General features: G+C 35.2%; 2 protein-coding genes across 6 annotated transcripts in view; one reads left to right on the plus strand and one right to left on the minus strand.

Annotated features, from left to right (window-relative positions):
- Positions 1–23,482, plus strand: part of C2CD6 (C2 calcium dependent domain containing 6) — a 142,517-nt gene that overhangs the window by 86,062 nt on the left and 32,973 nt on the right. For both annotated transcript variants that reach the window (XM_073807394.1, XM_073807395.1), the window contains exons 14-15: positions 4,557–4,614; positions 7,862–7,920. In XM_073807394.1, coding sequence (XP_073663495.1) covers positions 4,557–4,614; positions 7,862–7,920 — 117 coding nt within the window. The remainder of the gene's footprint in view (positions 1–4,556; positions 4,615–7,861; positions 7,921–23,482) is intronic.
- Positions 1–23,482, minus strand: part of STRADB (STE20 related adaptor beta) — a 93,988-nt gene that overhangs the window by 6,477 nt on the left and 64,029 nt on the right. The gene's annotated exons all lie outside the window — the stretch shown is intronic.

Below are 23,482 nucleotides of genomic sequence, written 5' to 3' on the forward strand. Positions count from 1 at the left end.
TCTCCCAGTCTGTAGGTTGTATTTTCATTTTTTTATGGTTTCCTTTACTGTACAAAAGCTTGTAAGTTTGATTAGGTCCCATTTGTTTATTTTTGCTTGTATTTCTATTGCCTTGGGAGACTGACCTAAGAAAACTTCGGTATGATTTATGTCAGAGAATGTTTTGCCCATGTTTTCTTCAAGGAGTTTTATGGTTTCATGTCTTATATTTAAGTCTTTAAGCCATTTTGAGTTTATTTTTGTGTACGGTGTGAGGATGTGTTCTAAATTCATTGATTTACATGCAGCTGTCCAACTTTCCCGACACCAATTGCTGAAGAGTCCATCTTTTTTCCATTTTATATTGTTGCCTCCTTTGTCAAAGATTAATTGACCAGGGCTTCCCTGGTGGCGCAGTGGTTGAGAGTCCACCTGCCGATGCAGGGGACACGGGTTCGTGCCCCGGTCCGGGAAGATCCCACATGCCGTGGAGCGGCTGGGCCCGTGAGCCATGGCTGCTGAGCCTGCACGTCCGGAGCCTGTGCTCCGCAATGGGAGAGGCCACAACAGTGAGAGGCCCGTGTACTGCAAAAAAAAAAATTGACCATAGGTGTGGGTTTATTTCTGGACTCTCTATTCTGTTCCATTCATCCATATGTCTGTTTTTGTGCCAGTACCATGCTGTTATGACTACTGTAGCTTTGTAGTGTTTTCTGAAGTCTGGGGGGGTTATGCCTCCTGCTTTGTTCCTTTTCCTCAGGATTGCTTTGGCAATTCTGAGTCTTTTATGTTTCCATATAAATTTTATGTGTATTTATTCTAGTTCTGTGAAAAAAGTCATGGGTAATTTGATAGGGATTGCATTAAATCTGTAGATTGCTTTGGGTTGTATGGCCATTTTAACAATAGTAATTCTTCCAATCCAAGAGCATGGGATATCTTTCCATTTCTTTGAGTCACCTTCAGTTTCCTATATTAATATTTTATAGTTTTCAGTGTTTAAATCTTGGTCACCTCCTTGGCCAGGTTTATTCCTAAGTAGCAGACAATATCTTAACTGCATCCAATTTTCTCCAGGAGTACAGGTATGACACCTTCTTCCAAGGTGATTTATTTGACATACTCATTCAGGACATACAAATATTCACAAAGGAGTTTATGAAAGGGGATGGGCCATTGCCCCACACCTAGTGCAAAGCCTGACATCTTGACTAGATTCCTAAAAATTATTCAGTAAACTGAGAGCTGCTCCATTCTTGACACTATCAAGAAACAGTTTTGAAACTCTTGGCACCTACAACATTAAAATAAGCCCAACATATTTTGGGGTTCTAGAAGCAACAGGTCTTATGTCTTTAATCCATTTTAGGTTGATTTTTGTGTATGGTATGAGATAAAGGTCAAATTTCATTTTTTTGCATGTGGATATTCAGTTGTTCCAACACCATTTATTAAAAAGATTATTCTTTCCCCAGTGTGGATTCTTGGCATGCTTTTCAAAGATCAGTTGACCATATATGTGTGGGTTTATTTCTGGGCTCTGTGTTCTGTTCCATTTTCTATTCTGTTCCATTGGTTTATATGTCTGTTTTATACAAGTGATATACAGTTTTGCTTACTGTAACTAACAGTCAACAAAATGAAAAGGCAACCCATAGCTTGTGCAAAAATATTTACAAATTATATATCTAATGAAGGGTTAATATCCAAAATATATAAGAAACTACTACAACTCAATAGCAAGAAACCCCACATAACCCAATTAAACAACAGGCAAAGGAACTGAACAGACATCTCTCCAAAGAAGGCATGCAAATGACCAAAAAAAAAAGGTGCTGAACATCACCAATCACCAGGGAACTACAAATCAAAACAACAATGAGATTTCACCTCACACTTGTAAGGATGGCATTTATTAAAAAAAAAAAAAAAAGATAAACAAGTGACAAGTGTTGGCAAGGATGTGGAATAAAGGGAACCCTTGTACACTTGGTGGAAATGTAAATTGGTGCAGCCACATTGGAAAACAGTATGGAGGTTCCTCAAAAAATTAAATATAGAACTACCAGATGATCCAGCAATCCCACTCCTGATATATTTTCAAAGGAGTTGAAACCAGGATCTCAAAGAGATATTTGCCTTCCCATGTTCACTGCAACATTATTCACAATAGGCAAGATATGGAAGCAACCTAAGTGTCCATCAGTGGATGAATGGATAAAGGGAATGTGGTAAACATACACAATGAGTATTAATCAGCTGTAAAAAAGAAGAAAATCCTGCCATTTGAGACAACATGGATGGACCTTGACAGCATTATACTAAGTGAAATAAGTCAGAGAAAGACAAATGCTTTATGATTTCACTTATATGTGAAACCTAAAACAAAAAAACTAAACTCATTTGTACAGAGAACAGATTGGTGGTTGCCAGAGGTGCATTTTGGGGGTGGGTGAAATGGGTGAAGGTTGTTGAAAGGTACAAACTTTCTGGTTATAAGATAAATAAGTCCTTGGTTTGTGATGTATAGGGTGGTTAACAATACTATGTTGTATATTTGAAAGTTGCAGAGAATAAATCTTAAAAGTTCTCATCATAAGAAAAAAATTATAAATGTGTGGTGATGGATGTAAACTAAGCTTATTGTGTAATCATTCTATAATATATACATATATAAAATCATTATGTATACTTAAAACTAATACAGTGTTGTATGTCAATTATATTTCAATGCAAAATAAATAAAAAGTTTTTAAGCATGTAGGAAATTTTAGAAGTTACAAACCAAAAATATAATAATAATGGCTTTTATATTTACCTACATAGTTACCTTTTCTGGAGTTCTTTGTTAATATGGGCTTGAGTTACTGTCTAGTATGTTTTCTTCCATCCTGAGAGACTCCCTTATCATTGCTTGTAAAACAAAAATAATAGTGACAGACACCTCTAACTTTTGTTGATCCAGGAATGTCTTAATTCTTCTTCATTTTTGAAGGATGGTTTTGCTTGTTATATAATTCTTGGTTGACAGTCTTTTTCTTTCCACTGTCTACTAACTTAACATGGCTTGTGATGAGAAATTGGCTGTTAATCTTATTGAAGAATTTTTATATGTGATGAGTCATGGTTTTTTCTTGCTGCTTTCAAGTTCTCTCTTTGTCTTTTAGGAGTTTTATTATGTCTTGGTGTATATATCTTTGAGTTTATCCTCCTTGAAGTGTGTTGAGCTTTTTGGATGTGTAGATTCATGTCCTTTACTAACTTTGGGAAGTGTTTGGCCATTATTTCTTCAAATATTCTTTCTGGCCATTTCTCTTCTCCTTTGACTCCCATAATGTGTATGTTGGTACACTTGATTGTTGTCCCCAGGGTCCTTTAGGCTCTGTTCACTTTTTTCATTCTTTTTTTCTTCCTGCTTCTCAGGCTGGATAATTTTAATTTCCTATCTTCAATTCAGTGATTCTTTGTTCTATCTGCTCAATATGCTGTTGAACTTCTTAAGAGTTTTTCATTTCAGTTATTGTACTTTCTGATCCAGAATTTCTATTTGGTTCCATTTTATAATTTCTATCTCTTTATTTACATTTTGTTTATATATTGTTTTCTTGATTTCCTTTAGTTGTTTGCCCATGGTTTCCTTTTGCTCTAAGAGCATATTTAAGAAAGTCATTTTAAAATCCTTGTCTATTAAGTTCAATAGCTGGGCTTCCTCACAGGCCATTTCTGTCAAGTTTTTTCCTATGAATGGGCCATATTTCCTATATCTTTGTATGTCTTGTGATTTTTTGTTGGAAATTGGGCATTTTAAATATTATAATGTAACTCTGGAAATTCTCCTTCATCTCTAGGGTACTGTTGTTGATTTTTGAGGGCTGTGGTCACATGTTTCTTTAGTGACCTATCCAAACTATTGTTTTGCAAAGACTGTAAATTCTTTGCCATTTGTGGTCAGTCACTGAAGTCTCTCTTCCGTTATCTCAGTGGCCAGCTAATGACCTTACAGATTTCTTAAAACACCAAAATTTAGCTGCCCCTTTTTTCATTAACCAGTCCCTGGTTGCTATAAGTTTTGTATTAGATTATGGAGTTTGAAATAGTTGATCTGTGAGCCTTTGACATTTATATTTGTTTCAGTGAAGGGACCAATTCTTTGAGCACCCTACTCTACCATTTTCCATCATATCACTTCTCCATTCTCCTTTGATAGATGCTTTCTTTTATGTTAATATTATTTTTATTTTACGTTTTAAGTTACTATTTTTGTTTCCTGGGGCTTAGGGGAGTAAGAAGAGATCAATAATATACAAAGTAGTATCATGTACTTTTTTGATGCTTGCCATTTCCTACCTCAACAACCTACTACTACAATGTTTCAGCCATGCAAGTTATCTCACCACCTGCAGGTGTACTGGTTATATTAGAAATGAATTATTTTCCTTATATAAGATAAATCCAAATGGTAACATTAGATTTCATTTTATTATTATTTACAGCTATCAATAATGCTAAGTTTAAAAATTATATTGATATTTAATTATTTTTTTCTATTCACTTTTTCTGGTCTATTTTTATTTCAGAGTTCACATTGTTCTTGTAGCACAGTGAATGAAAATTTAAATATCGCTAATGGTGTAGGTAAGTTATTATTTGTATATATGGTTGTAATTTTCAAATATTCAGTGAAATTGAGAACATAAACTCATGTAAAACAATTACTATCAAGACTTTCCTTCAAAATATAAATTACACTATGATGTTTATGATTACTGGCATGAAAAACCTATGGAATTACAATATTAGTGGGAAATCAAGCAAAGCAAAATACAGATGGCCTTAAGATCCTAGGTAATATTTATTTTACATGCATTATTATATAATATTACTAAACCATTTAATACATTTATCTGTGTTTACAAACGTTCTGGCTATCTATAGATCTATCTAGTGAAGTTTTTCTAATTCAAGGAATTGTTCTGTGATATTGTTATGGAGACACATTTGACATATCAGTAAACCCAAAGATAATCAAGATAACAACTAGTACAGCATGAGCATGGAACAACCAGATCAGACAATGCTGCTGGATCAGAGTTCTGGAAGTCCCCTGCTGTGTCATGTTGGGGTTGAAGGAAATGGGAGATTCCTAAGGGAATCAAGATAGCCAGGGCAATGAATCTAAGATGGATACTTGGATATCTTGAGGCAGCAACTTTTTACAAATTAGTACAGAAATGTTTTAATATTCAACAATTGGGACAGTTATGACTGTGTAGTAACTGAATATCCATCCAGAGGAGACTGTAGTAATCTAATTAAAATGAAGAGAAAATAAGAATAAAACACTTGACAGGGAGGATGAGCAAGCAGGCACGTTTCTTTGTAACATGAAAGCATCCTTGAGTAGTAGTGTTCTCCAATTAGGAACTTATGGGGAAATAGAAGATGAAAAAATATATTAAAAAAAAAAGACATACAGGGAAAATATCAGATGAAATTGTAACTGAGAAGTGTATTTTTAGAAGAAAGTCCCCAAAAGGGAAATTTGACTTATCTTGAATAGTTGAATGTCGTGAAATGAAAATTATTACAAATTAATGTTTTAGCCATATATGTGTTTGTTTTTATCCATATGCATACATATGGATATGTATTTATATATCTGTTCTACACAATAATAACAGTTCTAAGAATATATATTGGGGTACAGGAAGCTATTTTAGAACAAAGGATGTCAGTTCCAGGAATACTTTAAATGTCAGGAAAAATTTAAAGTACACCTAAATTACTATTTATTTTAGAAGAGAAAGTGACCATTTGGAATAACATTCATGAGTAATAAGAGAGTACCTATAATATGATGCCTCCAAAACTTTCATTCTAATATCCTTTGGAGTCTTCTAATCATAAAAGAACTTTTGGAGTAAATCTGCTAGAACAGCAAGCAAGCTCCTTATTTTATTATTTCTGACTATTGCTTGAAAAGGGGAAATAGTGTATCAAATAATAGAAAATATTGTTGGGGGGTAAACCGGATCTCACCCCTGCCTTGCCACTAATTAGCTCTGGACCTTAGGCAACCACTTGTCTTATAAAAGCCTCAATTTTCCCATTTTAAAAATTAAAGAATGGAACTAGATACTAAGAATAAATATTTCAGTACTCCCTTGCAGTTTCCTTATATTGCCTTATAATCTTCATAACTTTGTAGACATTTCACATACATTAATTTATTTAATCTTCATAAATACAACCCTGTTAGGTTGACACTATTATACTAGTTTTATAGATGAGGCAACTGAGGCATGGAAAGGCTGAGTAGTTTGACAATTCTGTAAAAGAAGTCTGTGAAACAAGCCAGTGGTCCAATCTCCTGTGAAGAGTAAAGAGCCTTTATAAGCAGTGTCAAATCAAATACAGAATTGGAGAGAACATCTATGGTGTATCTTTTAAAAAGTAAATGCTTAGGGAGGAAAACAGGGCTTATTTTCTTATTGTTCACTCCTATTTGCTCTTGGGCAGGTCATAACTTTTCTGGATCTTTTTCTCATTTTTAAAATGAGAAAGATGGTTTTAAGACTGTTTGGTCTCCTATTTCTCTAGAAGGCTATATTCCTAAATTTATGTCTGAACAGAGCCTTTTAAAAACGATTCAAGGTTCCTAAATATATATTTTAAATGATTTTATTATACTTTGCATTACACTCTTCAGTTTATTTACGTAGACCAGTCTTATATAATTAACCTAATTCTTCTATAGATACATTATATAAGATAAAATGCAGTATATTAAAGTTTATTTAGTAAGGTTCAGCACTCTTGCTAAATTCCTTGAATTATCATTACCTTTAAGCAAATTAGAGGCATATGCCTAGCCCAGTTCCTTTGGAGCTACTTTCATAGATACCCTCTGACTCCTGATATATATGCACATATTTTTAGCCTAGCACCACAATTCATTGAAGAATATGGTCGTTCCACTCCATACTTTTATAAATTCTTTAAGTTTATTACATAAGAATCCTCTCTAGGGTCATGAATTGAATTAAGGAAATATAGAATTACTCATGAAATGTATCTAGAATGTAGATTGTCTGTCCACACAGCTTTACAGAGTTGGGTATGTATAGCAAATGAATGATGGAAGATTACCCAAATGACTACTAGAGGATAGGCTAAAATGAGGCTCCAAGAAGGATTAGTAAAAGCAATCTTTTAAACATGCAGTCAAGCATAGCTCTGATAAGGTGCCTAATCTTTAACAGCCACAAAAACATTCAGAACCACCTAGAGTGCAATGGCGATATTTTTTTTTGTTTTTACTTCATTTCTTGAACTGGCATTGAGCCAGAAAAGTAGAAGTGTTCAATACATTGACTATAATCTGACTACAAGACAATCTTTGATGTACATAAAGTATGGTGCATGATGACATTTAACTTTAATAACTTTATGTATTTTAACAATGCTATTCAAATTAGTAGTCAGAGTTACTAGATGACAGACCCAAGGGTGCAGCGTGTCAGGGGTCAGAATAGAGGGAGTAGTAACGATGGTAACAATAACAGCAAAACTTCCATTCATTTGTGCTTATTATGTCCCAGACACAGTATTAGATGCTTTAGCCCTTTAAATCACACAATCCTATGAGAGAGGATCTTTACCCTTTGACAGATGACAAAACTGAGACAGAGAGAGGCAAGATAACTTGTCCAAATTTAGATGGTTAGTTGTTGCAGAGACTATTTGAGTCTAGGCAGTCTGGCTCCAGAGCCTGTGCCCTTAACTGCTATGCTACATAGTCATTCGAGACATGTCTGAAGAACATGCTTGTCAAATGCCACAAGTGCTAACTTAATTATATCATTTTTTCATTCTTTTTCAGATGAGTTAATACAAGATAAGGCCTATGGACAGAAAAATACAAATAGAAAAAGAAAATCAGTAAGTAGATATATCCTTTAAAAACCATTGTTAACATTTTACATTGTTTTGAATTAATTTTTACTGAATATTCTGTCATCAAGAAAGTACATACTTTATTGAGAATTTATTATAAGTAAATTTTATTTATATTATTAATCATAGTTTATTATAAATTATTATAAAGCAATATAAATATAACATTAACTTCAGCAGGTTATAGTATTTAATTCTTCTGCCTCTCCCAAAATGGCTGTTGTTTAATGGGCAACTCACAATAGCACCAGGAAAGCATAGACTATCTTTGCCCAGCTGTTGTGACATGAACAATTTTACAGAAGCCATTCTCCTCATCCCAATTTTCCATTAATACTTGAAATGAACTATACTGGATTCCTTTTTTTACACCTTGAGAATTTTCAGTTGTTCAAGATTCGGCTGTCTAAATGCCATGCCAGGCTAACAGCAGTACTTCACAAATGGAACAAGGGTTGTGTGGCTTGGGATGAGGATTGGGCAAGAAAGAAACACTGAGATGAAAGGCGAGAAGAGAAAGGAAAACTTGGTCTACTTCATATTTTGCACTCAGTAGGTATGAACCATGCTCACACAGGGGAGAAGATTCTAAGCCCTTAAAGAATTGTCAGTACTTTTCCTCATAATTTTTAATGACTGACTCCTTAATCCAAGACATTGGAACCCCCATGCTAATACTATTTTGTAGGGAGTAGAATTTGATATAAGAGTGTCTTGGACTACACGCAGAAGGGTTTAGTCACTTTAAAGACAGAAATCCCAATTGTCCAGGACATTACTGATCCTAATATTCAATCCAGTTGTCCCAATAAGCCATTAAAATGTCCTGGAAATTTTAATATTTTGCTATTCAAACTACTTCTTCCAGGCTTATTCATCTAAAAATAGCACAAAAATCCCATCTGATTACTGGCCTAAAATTTATGTAGGAAAAGAGTGGCATAAATCTACCAGGCATTATACTGTTATAGAAAGAGTACAAGATTTTGAGTCAGAAGACTTGAATTCTGGCACCAGTCCCTTCACTATTAGCTGGAGGTTAAATGGGAACAAACCTAGTTGAATGAATCTGAGGTGGATTTTCAGTAGATGAAGCAACCCTCACACAATTTTTCACCTTCCATTTTATTCTTCCATTTATTATCGCAGCCCTAGCAACCATCCATCTTCTATTTCTTCACGAAACAGGCTCTAATAACCCCACAGGAATCTATCTGACATAGATAAAATTCCGTTTCATCCATATTATACAGTCAAAGATGTTTTAGGCACTTTACAACTAATCCTAGCATTACTAATACTAGAATTATTCTCACCCGACCTGCTAGGAGATCCAGACAACAATATTCCAGCAAATCCTCTCAACACACCACCCCATATTATATTTCCTATTCGCATATGCAATCCTACGATCAATTTCCAACAAACTAGGAGGTGTACTAGCCCTAATCTTCTCAATTTTAATTCTAGCATTCATTCCAATATTCCACACATCCAAACAATGAAGTATAACATTCTGACCTCTCAGCCAGTGCCTATTCTGAGTATTAGTAGCAGATCTACTAACATTAACATGAATTGGAGTACAACCCATAGAACACCCCTTCATTATTACCAGACAGCTAGCATCCATCTTATACTTCTTTTTAATTCTAGTGCTAATACCAGTAGTTAGCATTATTGAAAGTAATCTCCTAATATGAAGAGTCTTTGTAGTATATTTATTACCCTGGTCTTGTAAACTAGAAAAAGAGAATAATATATCTCCCCAGGACTCAAGGAAAAAGCTCAAGCTCCACCATCAGCACCCAAAGCTGAAACTCTACTTAAACTATTCCCTGATAATTGTTATGGGACATTTCCACAATCTTAAAGTACCATGTCAGTATTAAAATAACATTTTCCTCTCCCATAAATAGCTAATGTATTTCATGCATATGGTATATATCCACGTATATAAGTACATACATATTATATATATATAATATATGATATGTGTAATTGTGCATTAATTATCTGCCCCATGCTTATAAGCATGTACATTATATTATTGATATTACATAGAACATAATGGTATTAATAGTACATAGTACATTAAGTCAGATCAATTCCAGTCAACATGCATATCATATCCAATAGATCACAAGCTTAATCAGCAAGCCACGTGAAACCATCAACCCACTTAGCATGTGTCTCTCTTCTCGCTCAGGGCCCATGACTTGTAGTGGTTTCTATTAATGAACTTTATCAGACATCTGGTTTTTACTTCAGGACCATCTCACCTAAAATCGCCCACCCTTACCCCTTAAATAAGACATCTCAGTGGGCTAATGACTAATCAGCCCATGCTCACACATAATTGTGGTTCATGTATTTGGTATTTTTTAATTTTTAAGGGGTGCTGTGACTCGGCTATGGCCATCTGAGGACTTAACAAAGTGAAATAAATTGTAGCTGGACTTAATTGAATATTATTAACCAGCATCATCAACCATAAGGTGTTATTCAGTCAATGGTTACAGGACATAAGGAAATTACACACATGTACATGTGCATGGACATGTACCTAATTACATGCACATACACGTACACATTTATTAAATAGGTAAACGCCCTGCTTAACAAATCCCCTTACCCCCCACTAAGCCCTATGCTCCATATGCCTATGACACCCTACCAAACCCCAAAAACAAGGTAAGAAACATACAAATACATAGAATTTAATTAATCTATCCAACAAAACACAGACATTTCAATACTCAAGTAAAATAAATCCTAATCATACCAATAAATTATGTAGATATATACCACTTATATAGACAGAAATCTCCCTAGATTTATCAGCCACTTTTATTAAAATTAAATTTTAAAATTCAACACTATAATATAAAATACACAAATTAATCATGTACACATTACCACATAATCATGCATACAAACTCAGCCTGTTAATGCAGTTAAGACTTAAAGCAAGGCACTGAAAATACTTAGATGAGTTTACTAACTCCATAAACACATAGGTTTGGTCCTAGCCTTTCTGTTAGTTTTTAATAAAATTACACATGCAAGCATCCACACCCCAGTTAGAATGCCCTGTAAATCATAAAGATTAAAAGGAGCAGGCATCAAGCACACTACAATAGTAGCTCATAATGCCTTGCTCAGCCACACCCGCACAGGAAACAGCAGTGATAAAAATTAAGCCATAAATGCAACTTTGACTAAGTTATATTATCCAAGGTTGGAAAATTTCGTGCCAGCCACCGCGGTCATTTGATAAACCTAAATTAATAGAAAACCTGCATAAAGCATGTGACAGAATAAGTTTTCAAAAAGTTAAATTCTAACTAAGCCATAAAAAGCCATAGCTAAAATAAAAATAAACTACCAGTGACTTTAATATTTCCTGATTACATGACAGCTAAGACTCAAACTGGGATTAGATACCCCACTATGCTTAGCCCTAAACTCAAATAATTACAATGACAAAATTATTCACCAGAGTACTACTAGCAGCAGCTTAAAACTCAAAGAAGTTGGCAGTGTTTCATATCCCTCTAGAGGACCCTGTTCTATAATCAATAAACCTCACCAACCCTTGCTAATTCATCTATATACTACCATCTTCAGCAAACCCTAAAAAGGAACAACAGTAAGCATAATAATTATACATAAAAACGTTAGGTCAAGGTGTAACTTATGGAGTGAGTAGAAATGGGCTACATTTTCTATTTCAAGAATATATTTCTTTTTTTTCAATTTTTTTTTAATCTTTTGGCCACGCTGCACGGCATGTGGGATCTTAGTTCTCTGACCAGGGATCGAACCCGCAGCCCCTGCATTGGCAGCATAGAGTCTTAACCACTGGGCCACCAGGGAAGTCCCAAGAATATATTTCTTATTACACAAAAGTTTTTATGAAACTAAAAACCAAAGGAGGGGACTTCCCTGGTGGTCCAGTGGGTAAGACTCCATGCTCCCAATGCAGGGGTCCCGGGTTCGATCCCTGGTTGGGGAACTAGATCGCACACGCATGCCGCAACTAAGAAGTCTGCGTGCCGCACCTAAGAGCCCGCATGCTGCAATTAAAAGATCCCTCATGCCACAACTAAAGATCCCGCGTGCTGCAACTAAGATCTGGCACAGGCAAAATAAATAAATAAATATTTTTTTTAAAAAAGGAGGCTTTAGTAGTAAATTAAGAATAGAGTGGGGCTTCCCTGGTGGCGCAGTGGTTGAGTCCGCCTGCCGATGCAGGGGACACGGGTTCGTGCCCTGGTCCGGGAAGATCCCACATGCCGTGGAGCGGCTGGGCCCGTGAGCCATGGCCGCTGAGCCTGTGCGTCCGGAGCCTGTGCTCCGCAACAGGAGAGGCCACAACAGTGAGAGGCCCGCATACGGAAAAAAAAAAAAAAAAAAAAGAATAGAGTGCTTAATTGAATAAGGCTATGAAGCACACACACACCGCCCATCACCTTTCTCAAGTATTAAAATAATCCTCTATAATCTATTAACAAATACTAATCATATGAGAGGAGACAATTCATAACAAGGTAAGCATACTGGAAAGTGTGCTTGGACAAATCAAAGCATAGCTTAAATAAAGCACCTAGTTTACCACCCAGGAGATTTCATAATTTATGAATACTTTGAACTAACTGTAACCCAAACCTCCCACAATTTTAATTACCACAAGCAAATCAAATAAACCATTAACCTAATAGTTAAAGTATAGGAAATAGAAATTTTAAAATCTTTTGGCGCTATAGAGAAAGTACCGTAAAGGAATGATGAAAGAAGCATTAAAAGTAGTAAAAAGCAAAGCTTACCCTTTTACCATTTGCATAATGATTTAACTAGTAAACATTTAACAAAAATAACTTAAATACCTTGAAACCAGACAAGCTATTTATGAACAGTTTATTAGAACAAACTCATCTATGTGGCAAAATAATGAGAAGATTTATAAGTAGAGGTGACAAGCCTAATGAGTCTGGTGATAGCTGGTTGTCCAGAAAAAGAATCTTAGTTCAACTTTAAAAATTACCTAAAAAAACTATAAATTGTAATGTATTTTTAAATGTTAATCGAAAAAGGTACAGCTTTTTAGAAGTAGGGTACAACCTTATCTAGAGAGTAAAAACAACACCATAGTTCACCTAAAGGCAGCCACCAATTAAGGAAGCGTTCAAGCTCAACAATATATTTACCTTAATAACAACTATAAGCAAATCAACTAGTTTAATACTGGACTAATTATTAACCAATAGAAGCAATGACGTTAATATGAGTAACAAGAAATATTTCTCCCTGCATAAGCTTACATCAGTAACTGATGCTGTACTGAAAATTAACAGTAAATAAATCTAAATCAACATTAAATTACTTATTATAATATACTGTTAACCCAATGCAGGCATGCACTTAAGGAAAGATTTTAAGAAGTAAAAGGAACTTGGCAAACACAAACCCTGCCTGTTTACCAAAAACGTCACCTCTAGCATAACTAATAGTAGAGGCACAGCCTGCCCAGTGACATCTGTTAAATGGCCACGGTATCCTGACCATACAAAGGTAGCATAATCAATTGTTCTCTAAATAAGGACGTGTATGAATGGCCACAGGAGGATTTCACTGTCTCTTACTTTTAATCAGTGAAGTTGACCTTCCCTTGAAGAGGCAGGAATAATAAAATAAGACGAGAAGACCCTATGGAGCTTTCATTTGTTAACACCCCAAAAAACCAAACTAAACCAACAAGGGATAACAAGTTTCATTATGGGTTAACAATTTTGGTTGGTGTGACCTCGGAGGACAAAAAAGCCTCCAAGTGATTAAAATCTAAACCAACTAGTCAAAATATCTTATCACTTATTGATCCAAAAATTGATCAATGGAACAAGTTACCCTAGGGATAACAGTGCAATCCTATTCTAGAGTTCATATCGACAATAGAGTTTACGACCTTGATGTTGGATCAGGACATCCCAATGGTGTAACCGCTATTGAAGTTTCGTTTTTTCAACAATTAAAGTTCTACATGATCTGAGTTCAGACCAGAGTAATCCAGGTTGGTTTCTATCTATTATGTATTTCTCCCAGTATGAAAGGACAAGAGAAATAAGGTTTACTTTACAAAAGTGCCTTAAAATCAGTTAATGATATGATCTTAATTTATTTTATAAATGTACTACCCAAGAACAGGGTTTGTTAGAGTGGCAGAGCCTGGTAATTGCATAAAAGTTAAACCTTTATAAACAGAGGTTCAACTCTTCTCCCTAACAAAATGTTTATAATTAACATCTGGATACTCATGGTCCCAATTCTAGCTGTGGCATTTCTCACATTAATTGAATGAAAAGTATTAGGTTACACGCAACTTTGAAAAGGACCAAACATCTTTGGACCATATGGCCTATTACAACCTGTTGCCAATGCAGTCAAACTATTCATTAAAGAACCACTACAACCAGCTACATCTTCCATCTCCATATTTATTCTTTATAAATTTTATTTATAAATAAAATTTATTTATTCTAGCTCTAACCTTAGCCTTAATCATAAATCCCGCTACCTATACCTTACCCTCTCATCGACATAAATCTAGGAGTATAATTCATATTAGCTATGTCAAGCCTAGCCATCTATTCCATTCTATGATCTGGATAAGCTTCTAATTCAAAATATGCTCTAATTGGAGCCCTATGAGCAGTGACACAATTTCATATGAAGTAACACTAGCAATTATCCTTTTATCAGTCCTTTTAATAAATGGATCCTTTACCCTCTCAACTCTCATCACAACACAAGAACAATAATTTTTACATCATGACCTCTAGCCATAATATGATTTATTTCTACCCTAGCAGAAACTAATCGAACCCCTTTCGATCTAACAGAAGGAGAATTAGAACTTGTATCTGGCTTTAACGTAGAATATGCAGCAGGCCCATTTGCTATATTTTTCCTAGCAGAATATGCCAACATCATCATAATAAATATTTTCACAACAATCCTATTTCTAGGAGCATTCCACGATCCCCATACACCAGAACTATACACAACCAGTTTTATTATCAAAACACTACTATTAACAATCTCCTTATGCATTCAAGCATCCTACCCATGATTCTGATATGATCAACTCATACATCTACTTTGAAAAATTATCTATCACTAACACTAGCCCTGTGTATATGACACGTTTCACTACCTATCATAACGTCAAGCATCCCTTCACAAACATAAGAAATATGTCTGATAAAAAAGTTACTTTGATAGAGTAAATAATAGAGGTTTAAATCCTGTTATTTCTAGAATTATAGGAATTGAACCTACCCCTTAAGAATTCAGAATTCTTCGTGCTACCACATTACACTATATTCTATAGTAAGGTCAGCTAAATAAGCTGTTGGGCCCATACCCTGAAAATGAAAATCCCATTATCCTTATCATTATCTTAATAACCATTATTTCAGGGACCATAATGAAATAACTAGTTCACACTGATTACTTATTTGAATTGGGTTTGAAATATATTAGCTATCATCCCTATTCTAATAAAAAAACTTTAACCCATGAGCCGTAGAAGCATCTACTAAATATTTCTTAACATAGGCCACCGCATCAATATTACTTATAATAGCTGTTGTCATTAACATACTGTATTGTGGTCAGTGAACCATTACAAAAATCTTTAATCCAACAGCATCAATAATCATTAAAATAGCTCTAGTCATAAAATTAGGACTATCCCCATTCCACTTTTGAGTACCTGAAGTCACACAGGCATTTCACTAAAAGCAGCCTTAATTCTATTAACATGACAAAAACATGCACCACTATCCGTATTATACCAAACTTCACCATCCATTAACCTAAACTTACGACTAATCATATCCACACTAGCAGTCATAATTGGAGGATGAGGCAGACTAAATCAAATGCAACTACGAAATGTCATAGCTTACTCATCAATCGCTCACATAGGCTGAATAACAGCTACCATATTATATAATCCAACTCTAACAATCCTAAACCTACTAATTTACATTATAATAACACTCACTGGACTTCGCTAGTGGCACAGTGGTTAAGAATCCGCCTGCCAATGCAGGCAACATGGGTTCGAGCCCTGGTCTGGGAAGATCCCACATGCCGTGGAGCAACTAAGCCCATGTGCCACAACTACTGAACCTGTGCTCTAAAGCCCGCGAGCCACAACTGCTGAGCCCGCCCGCCACAACTACTGAAGCCCGCGTGGCTAGAGCCCGTGCTCTGCAACAAGATAAGCCACTGCAATGAGAAGCCCGTGCACCTCAACAAAGAGTAGCCCCCACTTGCTGCAACTAGAAAAAGCTCGCGTGCAGCAACGAAGACCCAATGCAGCCAAAAATAACTTAATTAAAAAAAATAACACTCACTATATTCACATTACTCATTCACAGCTCAGCCACCACTACATTTTCATTATCACACACAAGAAACAAAATACCCATCATTACAACTCTTATCCTCACCATTCTATTATCAATAGGAGGCATCCCACCACTATCAGGATTGAGTAATTATTCAAGAAATAACAACAACAAAAAAGAACATTATTTTACCCACACTAATAGCTATCACAGCACTGCTTAACCTATATTTCTCCATACAACTTACGTATTCTACATCACTAACCATATTACCATCAGTCAATAACATAAAAATAAAATGATCATTTGAATATATAAAACAAAAAACTTTTCTACCAATAATAACTGTAATATCTACATTACTTTTACCCCTTACACCAATCCTTTCAGTACTGGAATAGGAATTTAGGTTAATATAGATCAAGAGCCTTCAAAGCCCTAAGCAGGTATAATTTACTTAATTCCTGTATAATAAGGATTGCAAGACTCTATACTACATCAATTGAATGCAAATCAAACACTTTAGTTAAGCTAAATCGTCACGTGATTGGTGGGATTTCATTCCCACGAAATTTTAGTTAACAGCTAAATACCCTAGTCAGCTAGCTTCAATCTACTTCTCCCACCGTCAGGAAAAAAAAAAGGCAGGAGAAGCCCCAGCAGAATTGAAGCTGCTTCTTTGAATTTGCAGTTCAGTATGTTTAATTCACCACAGGACTTGGCAAAAAGAGGACTCAACTTCTGTCCTTAGATATACAGTCTAATGCTTACTCAGCCATTTTACCTATGTTCATAAACCGCTGATGATTCTCAACCAATTATAAAGATAACGGCACCTTGTACTTATTATTTGGTGCTTGGGCTGGGATAGTGGGTACTTCCTTAAGCCTACTAATTTGTGCTGAATTACGTCAGCCTGGAGCATTACTTGGGGATTATCAAATTTACAATGTAATTGTAACAATCCACACATTCGTAATAATTTTCTCCATAGTTATACCTATTATAATTGGAGGCTTCAGAAACTGGTTAGTTCCACTGATAATTGGAGCACCCGATATAACCTTCCCTCGTGCGAAAAACAGAAGCTTCTGATTACTTCCACCCTCTTTCTTACTCTTACTCGCATCCTCAGTGGTAGAAGCTGGTGCAGATACAGGCTGAACTGTATACTCACCTCTAGCCAGAAACTTAGCTCATGAGGAGCTTCAGTTGATCTTACCAGTTTTTTCTTATATTTAGCAGGTATTTTTTCAATTCTAGATGCTATTCATTTTATTACCACAATTATTAACATAAACCACCCACTATATCTCAATACCAAACACCATTATTTGTGTGATCTGTCCTAATTACAGCTGTATTACTATTATTATCATTACTAGCAGCTGAAATTACCATACTAACGGACCAAAATCTAAATACAACCTTTTTCGACCCTGCAGGAGGAGGAGACCTGATTCTTTTATCAACACCTGTTCTGATTTTTTGGTTAACCTGAGGTTTATATTCTTATCTTACCTGGATTTGGAATAATCTCACATATTGTAACTTATTATTCAGGGAAAAAAAGAGCCTTTGAGGCATAGTATATGGGCATAGCATGAGCTATGACATCTATCAGCTTTTTACGGTTTATCATATGAGCCCATTATATGTTTACACATAGATGTTGATACACGAGAATATTTGACATCAGCTACTATAATTATCGTTATTTGTACAGGAGTAAAAGTATTTAGCTGACTGGCAACTCTTCACGGGGGTAATATCAAATGATCCCCTGCTATATTATGAGCCCTAGGCTTTACTTTCCTTTTTATAGCAGGTGATTCAGCAGGAATCATTTTAGCCAACTCGTCCCTAGAAATCGTTCTTCACGATGTGTATTGTGTAGTTGCACATTTCCATTACGTACTATCAATAGGAGCAGTGTTCGCCATTACAGGAGGCTTCATACATTGATTCCCACTATTCACAGGCTACACACTTAACTCAGCATGAGCAAAAAGTCATTTCGTAATTATATTTGTAGGCGTAAATATAACTTTCTTCCCACAACACTTCCTTGGTCTATATGAAATACCATGATGATATTACTACTACTCTGATGCATACACAACATGAAATAGTATTTCATTAATAGGCTCATTCACTTCACTAACAGCAGTGATACTAATAATTTTTATAATCTTTATAATTTTTATAATTAATAATTTTTATAACCGAGAAGCATTTGCATCAAAACGAGAGGTCTCAATAGTAGAGCTAACCACTACAAACCTAGAATGATTACATGGATGTCCTCCACCATATCACACATTTGAAGAACCCACTTATGTTAAAGTAACTAAATAAGAAAGAAAGGAATCAAACCCTCTTTTACTGGTTTCAAGCCAATACCATTATGTCTTTCTCGTTAAGTGAGATATTAGTAAAATTTACATAACTTTGTCAAAGTTAAGTTATAGGTGAAAACCCTGTATAACTCTTTGGCACATCCTTTTCAACTTAGGCTTTCAAAATGCAACATCACCTATTATAGAAGAACTTCTACACTTCCATGATCACACATTAATAATCATATTTTTAATTAGCTCCTTAGTCCTATTTATTATTTCACTCATATTAACAACTAAGCTAAGACATACAAGCACAATAGATGCACAAGAGGTGGAAACAATTTGAACAATCTTACCAGCCATCATCCTAATTTTAATTCCCTTGCCATCACCATGAATTCTTTAAATGATAGACAAAATTAATAATCCCTCTCTGACTATAAAAACTATAGGACACCAATGATATTGAAGTTACGAATACACAGACTATGAAGACTTAAATTTCGACTCATATATGATTTGTACTTCAGATCTAAAACCAGGAGAGCTGCAGTTATTAGAAGTAGATAACCAAGAAGTTCTACCCATAGAGATAACAATCCGAATATTAATTTCTTCCTAAGATGTTTTACACTCATGAGCTATTCCTTCATTAGGCCTAAAAACAGATGCCATTCCAGGACGCTTAAATCAGACAACCCTTATATCAACACCACCAGGCCTATATTATGGACAATGCTCAGAAATTTGTGGATCAAATCATAGCTTCATGCATGTCATCCTTGAATTCATTCCACTTAAATACTTTGAGAAATGATCTGCATCAATATTATAAATTCATTAAGCAGCTAATTAGCTTTAACCTTTTAAGTTAAAGACTGGGTGTTAAATCTACCCTTAATGATATGCCACAACTAGACACATCAACATGGTTTATTACTATTTTATCAATAATTCTAGTTCTATTCATTATATTCCAACTAAAAAGTTTTAAATATATTTATACTTCAAACCCAGAATTAAAATATACTAAAACACAAAAACAACTCACCCCTTGAGAAGCAAAATGAACGAAAATTTATTTGCCTCTTTCATTAACCCAACAATATTAGAACTTCCTGTTGTATTAATCGTTATATTCCCAAGTATTTTATTCCCCACACCTAACCAACTAATCAACAACCGCATGATTTCTATTCAACAATGATTAGTCCAACTTACATTGAAATAAATAATAGCTATTCACAACCACAAAGGACAGACCTGAACACTAATGCTTATATCACTTATCCTATTTATTGGATCAACGAATTTACTAGGACTCTTACCACATTCATTTACACCCACTATACAACTCTCAATAAATTTAGGTATAGCAGTCGCTCTGTGAGCAGGAACTGTAATTACTGGTTTCTGCCATTAAACAAAAGCATCCTTAGCCTGTTTTTTACCACAAGGACCACCAGTTCCTCTTTATTCAGGCAATAGCCTTAGCTGTATAATTAACAGCTAACATTATAGCAGGACATCTATTAATTCATTTAATTAGGGGAACAACTCTAGCACTACTAAATATTAGTACCACCACAGCCCTCATTACATTTATTATCCTTGCTTTACTTACTATGCTCAAATTTGCTGTTGCCCTAACTCAAGCTTACGTATTCACCTTACTAGTAAGTCTTTACTTACATGACAACACATAATGACCCACCAAACCCATATCACATAGTAAATGCCAGTCCCTGACCCCTTACAGGAGCTCTCTCAGCCCTTCTAATAACATCAGGCCTACTAATTTGATTTCACTTTAATTCAATAATATTATTATCATTAGGTCTATTAACTAATACCTTAACAGTATACCAATGATAACAAGATATTGTCCGAGAAAGCACTTTCCAAGGCCGCCATACACCAGTCGTTCAAAAATGACTTCAGTATGGAATAATCCTATTTATTATTTATTTCAGAAGTCTTCTTTTTTACTGGCTTTTTCTGAGCCTTCTATCACTCAAGTCTTGCTCCTACACCTGAATTAGGTGGATGTTGACCACCAACAGGTATCCGTCCTCTAAATCCACTAGAAGTGCCACACCTTAATGCCTCAGTGTGATTAGTTTCTGGAGTATCCATCATCTGAGCCTACCACAGCCTTATAGAAGGAAACTGTAAGCATATGCTCCAAGCTCTTTTTATTACAATTACCTTAGGTGTATACTTTACACTTCTACAGGCCTCAGAGTACTACAAAACACTTTTTACAATCTCAGACAGGGTATATGGCTCAATTTTCTTCATAGCTACAGGATTCCACGGTCTGCCTATAATTATTGGCTCTACTTTCCTAGTCGTCTGCTTCTTAGGCCAGTTAAAATTCCACTTCACTTACAATCATCACTTCAGCTTTGAAGACACTGCCTGATATTGACATTTTGTGGATGTAGTATGACTGTTCCTTTATGTGTCTATTTATTGATGAGGATCTTATCCTTTTAGTATTAAATACTACATTGACTTCTTATCAATTTGGTATAATCTGAAAAGGAATAATAAATCTTATAAATGATACTAATTATAAGTATAGCACTAGCCTCACTACTTGTATTTACTGCATTCTGACTCCCTCAATTAAATATTTATACAGAAAAAACAAGTCCCTATGAGTGGGAGATTTGATCCCATAGGATCGGCATGCTTACCCTTTTCCATAAGTTTTTTCTTAGTAGCTATAACATTTCTTCTCTTTGACTTAGTGATTGACCTCCTTTTTACCTTTATCCTGAGCATCCCAAGCAAATAATCTAAAAACAATACTTGTTGTAGCGCTATTCCTAATCCTACTACTAACAACAAGCCTGGCTTATAAATGAACCCAAAAAGGACTAGAATGGACTGAATATGATAATTAGTTTAAGCTAAAATAAATAATTTTGACTCATTAGATTGTGATCAAGTTCATAATTATCAAATGCCTTTAGTATATATAAATATCATTATAGCATTTACAGTATCTCTTATGGGATTATTAATATATCGATCTCATGTAAGATTCTCACCCCTCACTACTATTCCTAGAAGGAGTAATATTATCACTATTTATTATAGTAACACTAATAATTTTAAATATACACTTCACCCTAGCTAGCATATATTATACCTACTATATAGCAGGCACCATGCTATAAATCATTAACAATGATATACTATAGATGGGTACCATATTGATAAGCTTTTTATGTTTATCATTTTATTTAATCCTTATAACAAAGTAGGCATTGTTATTTTATACATTTTGCAGATGAGGAAACTGAGGCTTAGTAAGATTAGATAAGGGAGTTGGAATTTGGACCTAAAATACATATGATCAACCACCTTCTCCTGCCCACCTGACCTTGAGTAACTAAAAATGTATTAGTGAATGTAGCTGACAGAAAGTGGGGAATTACAATACATCTATAACACTAGATGAGTGCACAGGGTACCTTGGAAGCATCCTGTGAAGAATGTACCTAACAGGACCTGGGGCAGGAGAGGGAGGGTAGGTATGGGTAGTGAAAGGCCTTTTTAACCAAAAAGTGTGATTCAGTGAGATATTCAGTTGGCCAAAAAGTTCATTCAGGTTTTTCTGAAACATCGTATGGAAAAACCCGAACGAACTTTTTGGCCAACCCAGTAATATATGTAAAATATTTACCAGTGCTTTGCCAACTTATATTGTGTTGGTTGAATTGAAATGAACCCTAATAGCATGACATTCCCAGGACCATTCAAGCAATTCATATTGTGAAAAGACCAATGAGCTAGAGAAATGAAGATTTTTATGTCTATTCCAACTCAAACTATTTTGACAAAGACAAATTTATCAAAAATATGCAGCCCTAAGGGTCTCCAAGGGACTCACTTAGAGACTCCTCAGTAAAGTACAAGCCATCCCCTAAATGACAGAGTACTAAGGTCTTTAATCATAGTTGTTCATCTTCTTTACCATAATGTACGCATCTTGAGAGCTAAGAGTTTGTGTGTCTTGTATTCCCAGTATCTAGAACAATGTCTGGAACCTAGACAATTGACAAATACTTTTTGAATGAGTACCTACTATGTGCCAGGTACTGTGGATACAAGAATGAAAAGAACGTAGCTGTCGACTTCAAAGACCTTATAGCCAGGTGGAGGAAAAAGACTTACTTGGAGTAAACCATTTTATTACAGTAACATAATTGGTATAAAGGAGATAAGTTTACAAAGTACAGTACGCATCAGCAAAGAGCACTGACACATTAAGATGATCTGTCAGCTGGCTTAAGATTTGTCTTGACTCCATATTAACTGTGGCACCTTAGGTGATTTGTCACATTACCACCACAGCAATATCCTTTACAACTGATCATGTGACCATTGTCTTTACTAGATTGGGGCAAGGTATTTGTCCCACTCATCGTTCTATCTTCTGACACCTAACACGGTGGTACAAAGTAGTCAACTGATAGGTGTTGTGTTTTGTTTATGTTTAAACCATGTGGTTTTTTGGCTTATTCCGTTACCACTAATAGTTTCTGTCTACCAAGTGCTCTATGACTTTCCCCTAAAGGTGTTGGTAGTGTTAGGCAAATGCTCACAAGTATACTCTAAATATATTTTCCTACTCCCAGGGATACTACACTCCTCACTCCCTATAAGATCACCTGCAGCCAAGGCCAAAGGCCACCTGTGGACTTGGGGAACTGCATGTTATAACCCCTCAAGGATCTAGACTGAGGGCAGTCAAGACCTATATAGGGGGAGGGT

Source organism: Tursiops truncatus, chromosome 7, assembly GCF_011762595.2.
Source record: "Tursiops truncatus isolate mTurTru1 chromosome 7, mTurTru1.mat.Y, whole genome shotgun sequence".
Taxonomy (NCBI): Eukaryota; Metazoa; Chordata; class Mammalia; order Artiodactyla; family Delphinidae; genus Tursiops; species Tursiops truncatus.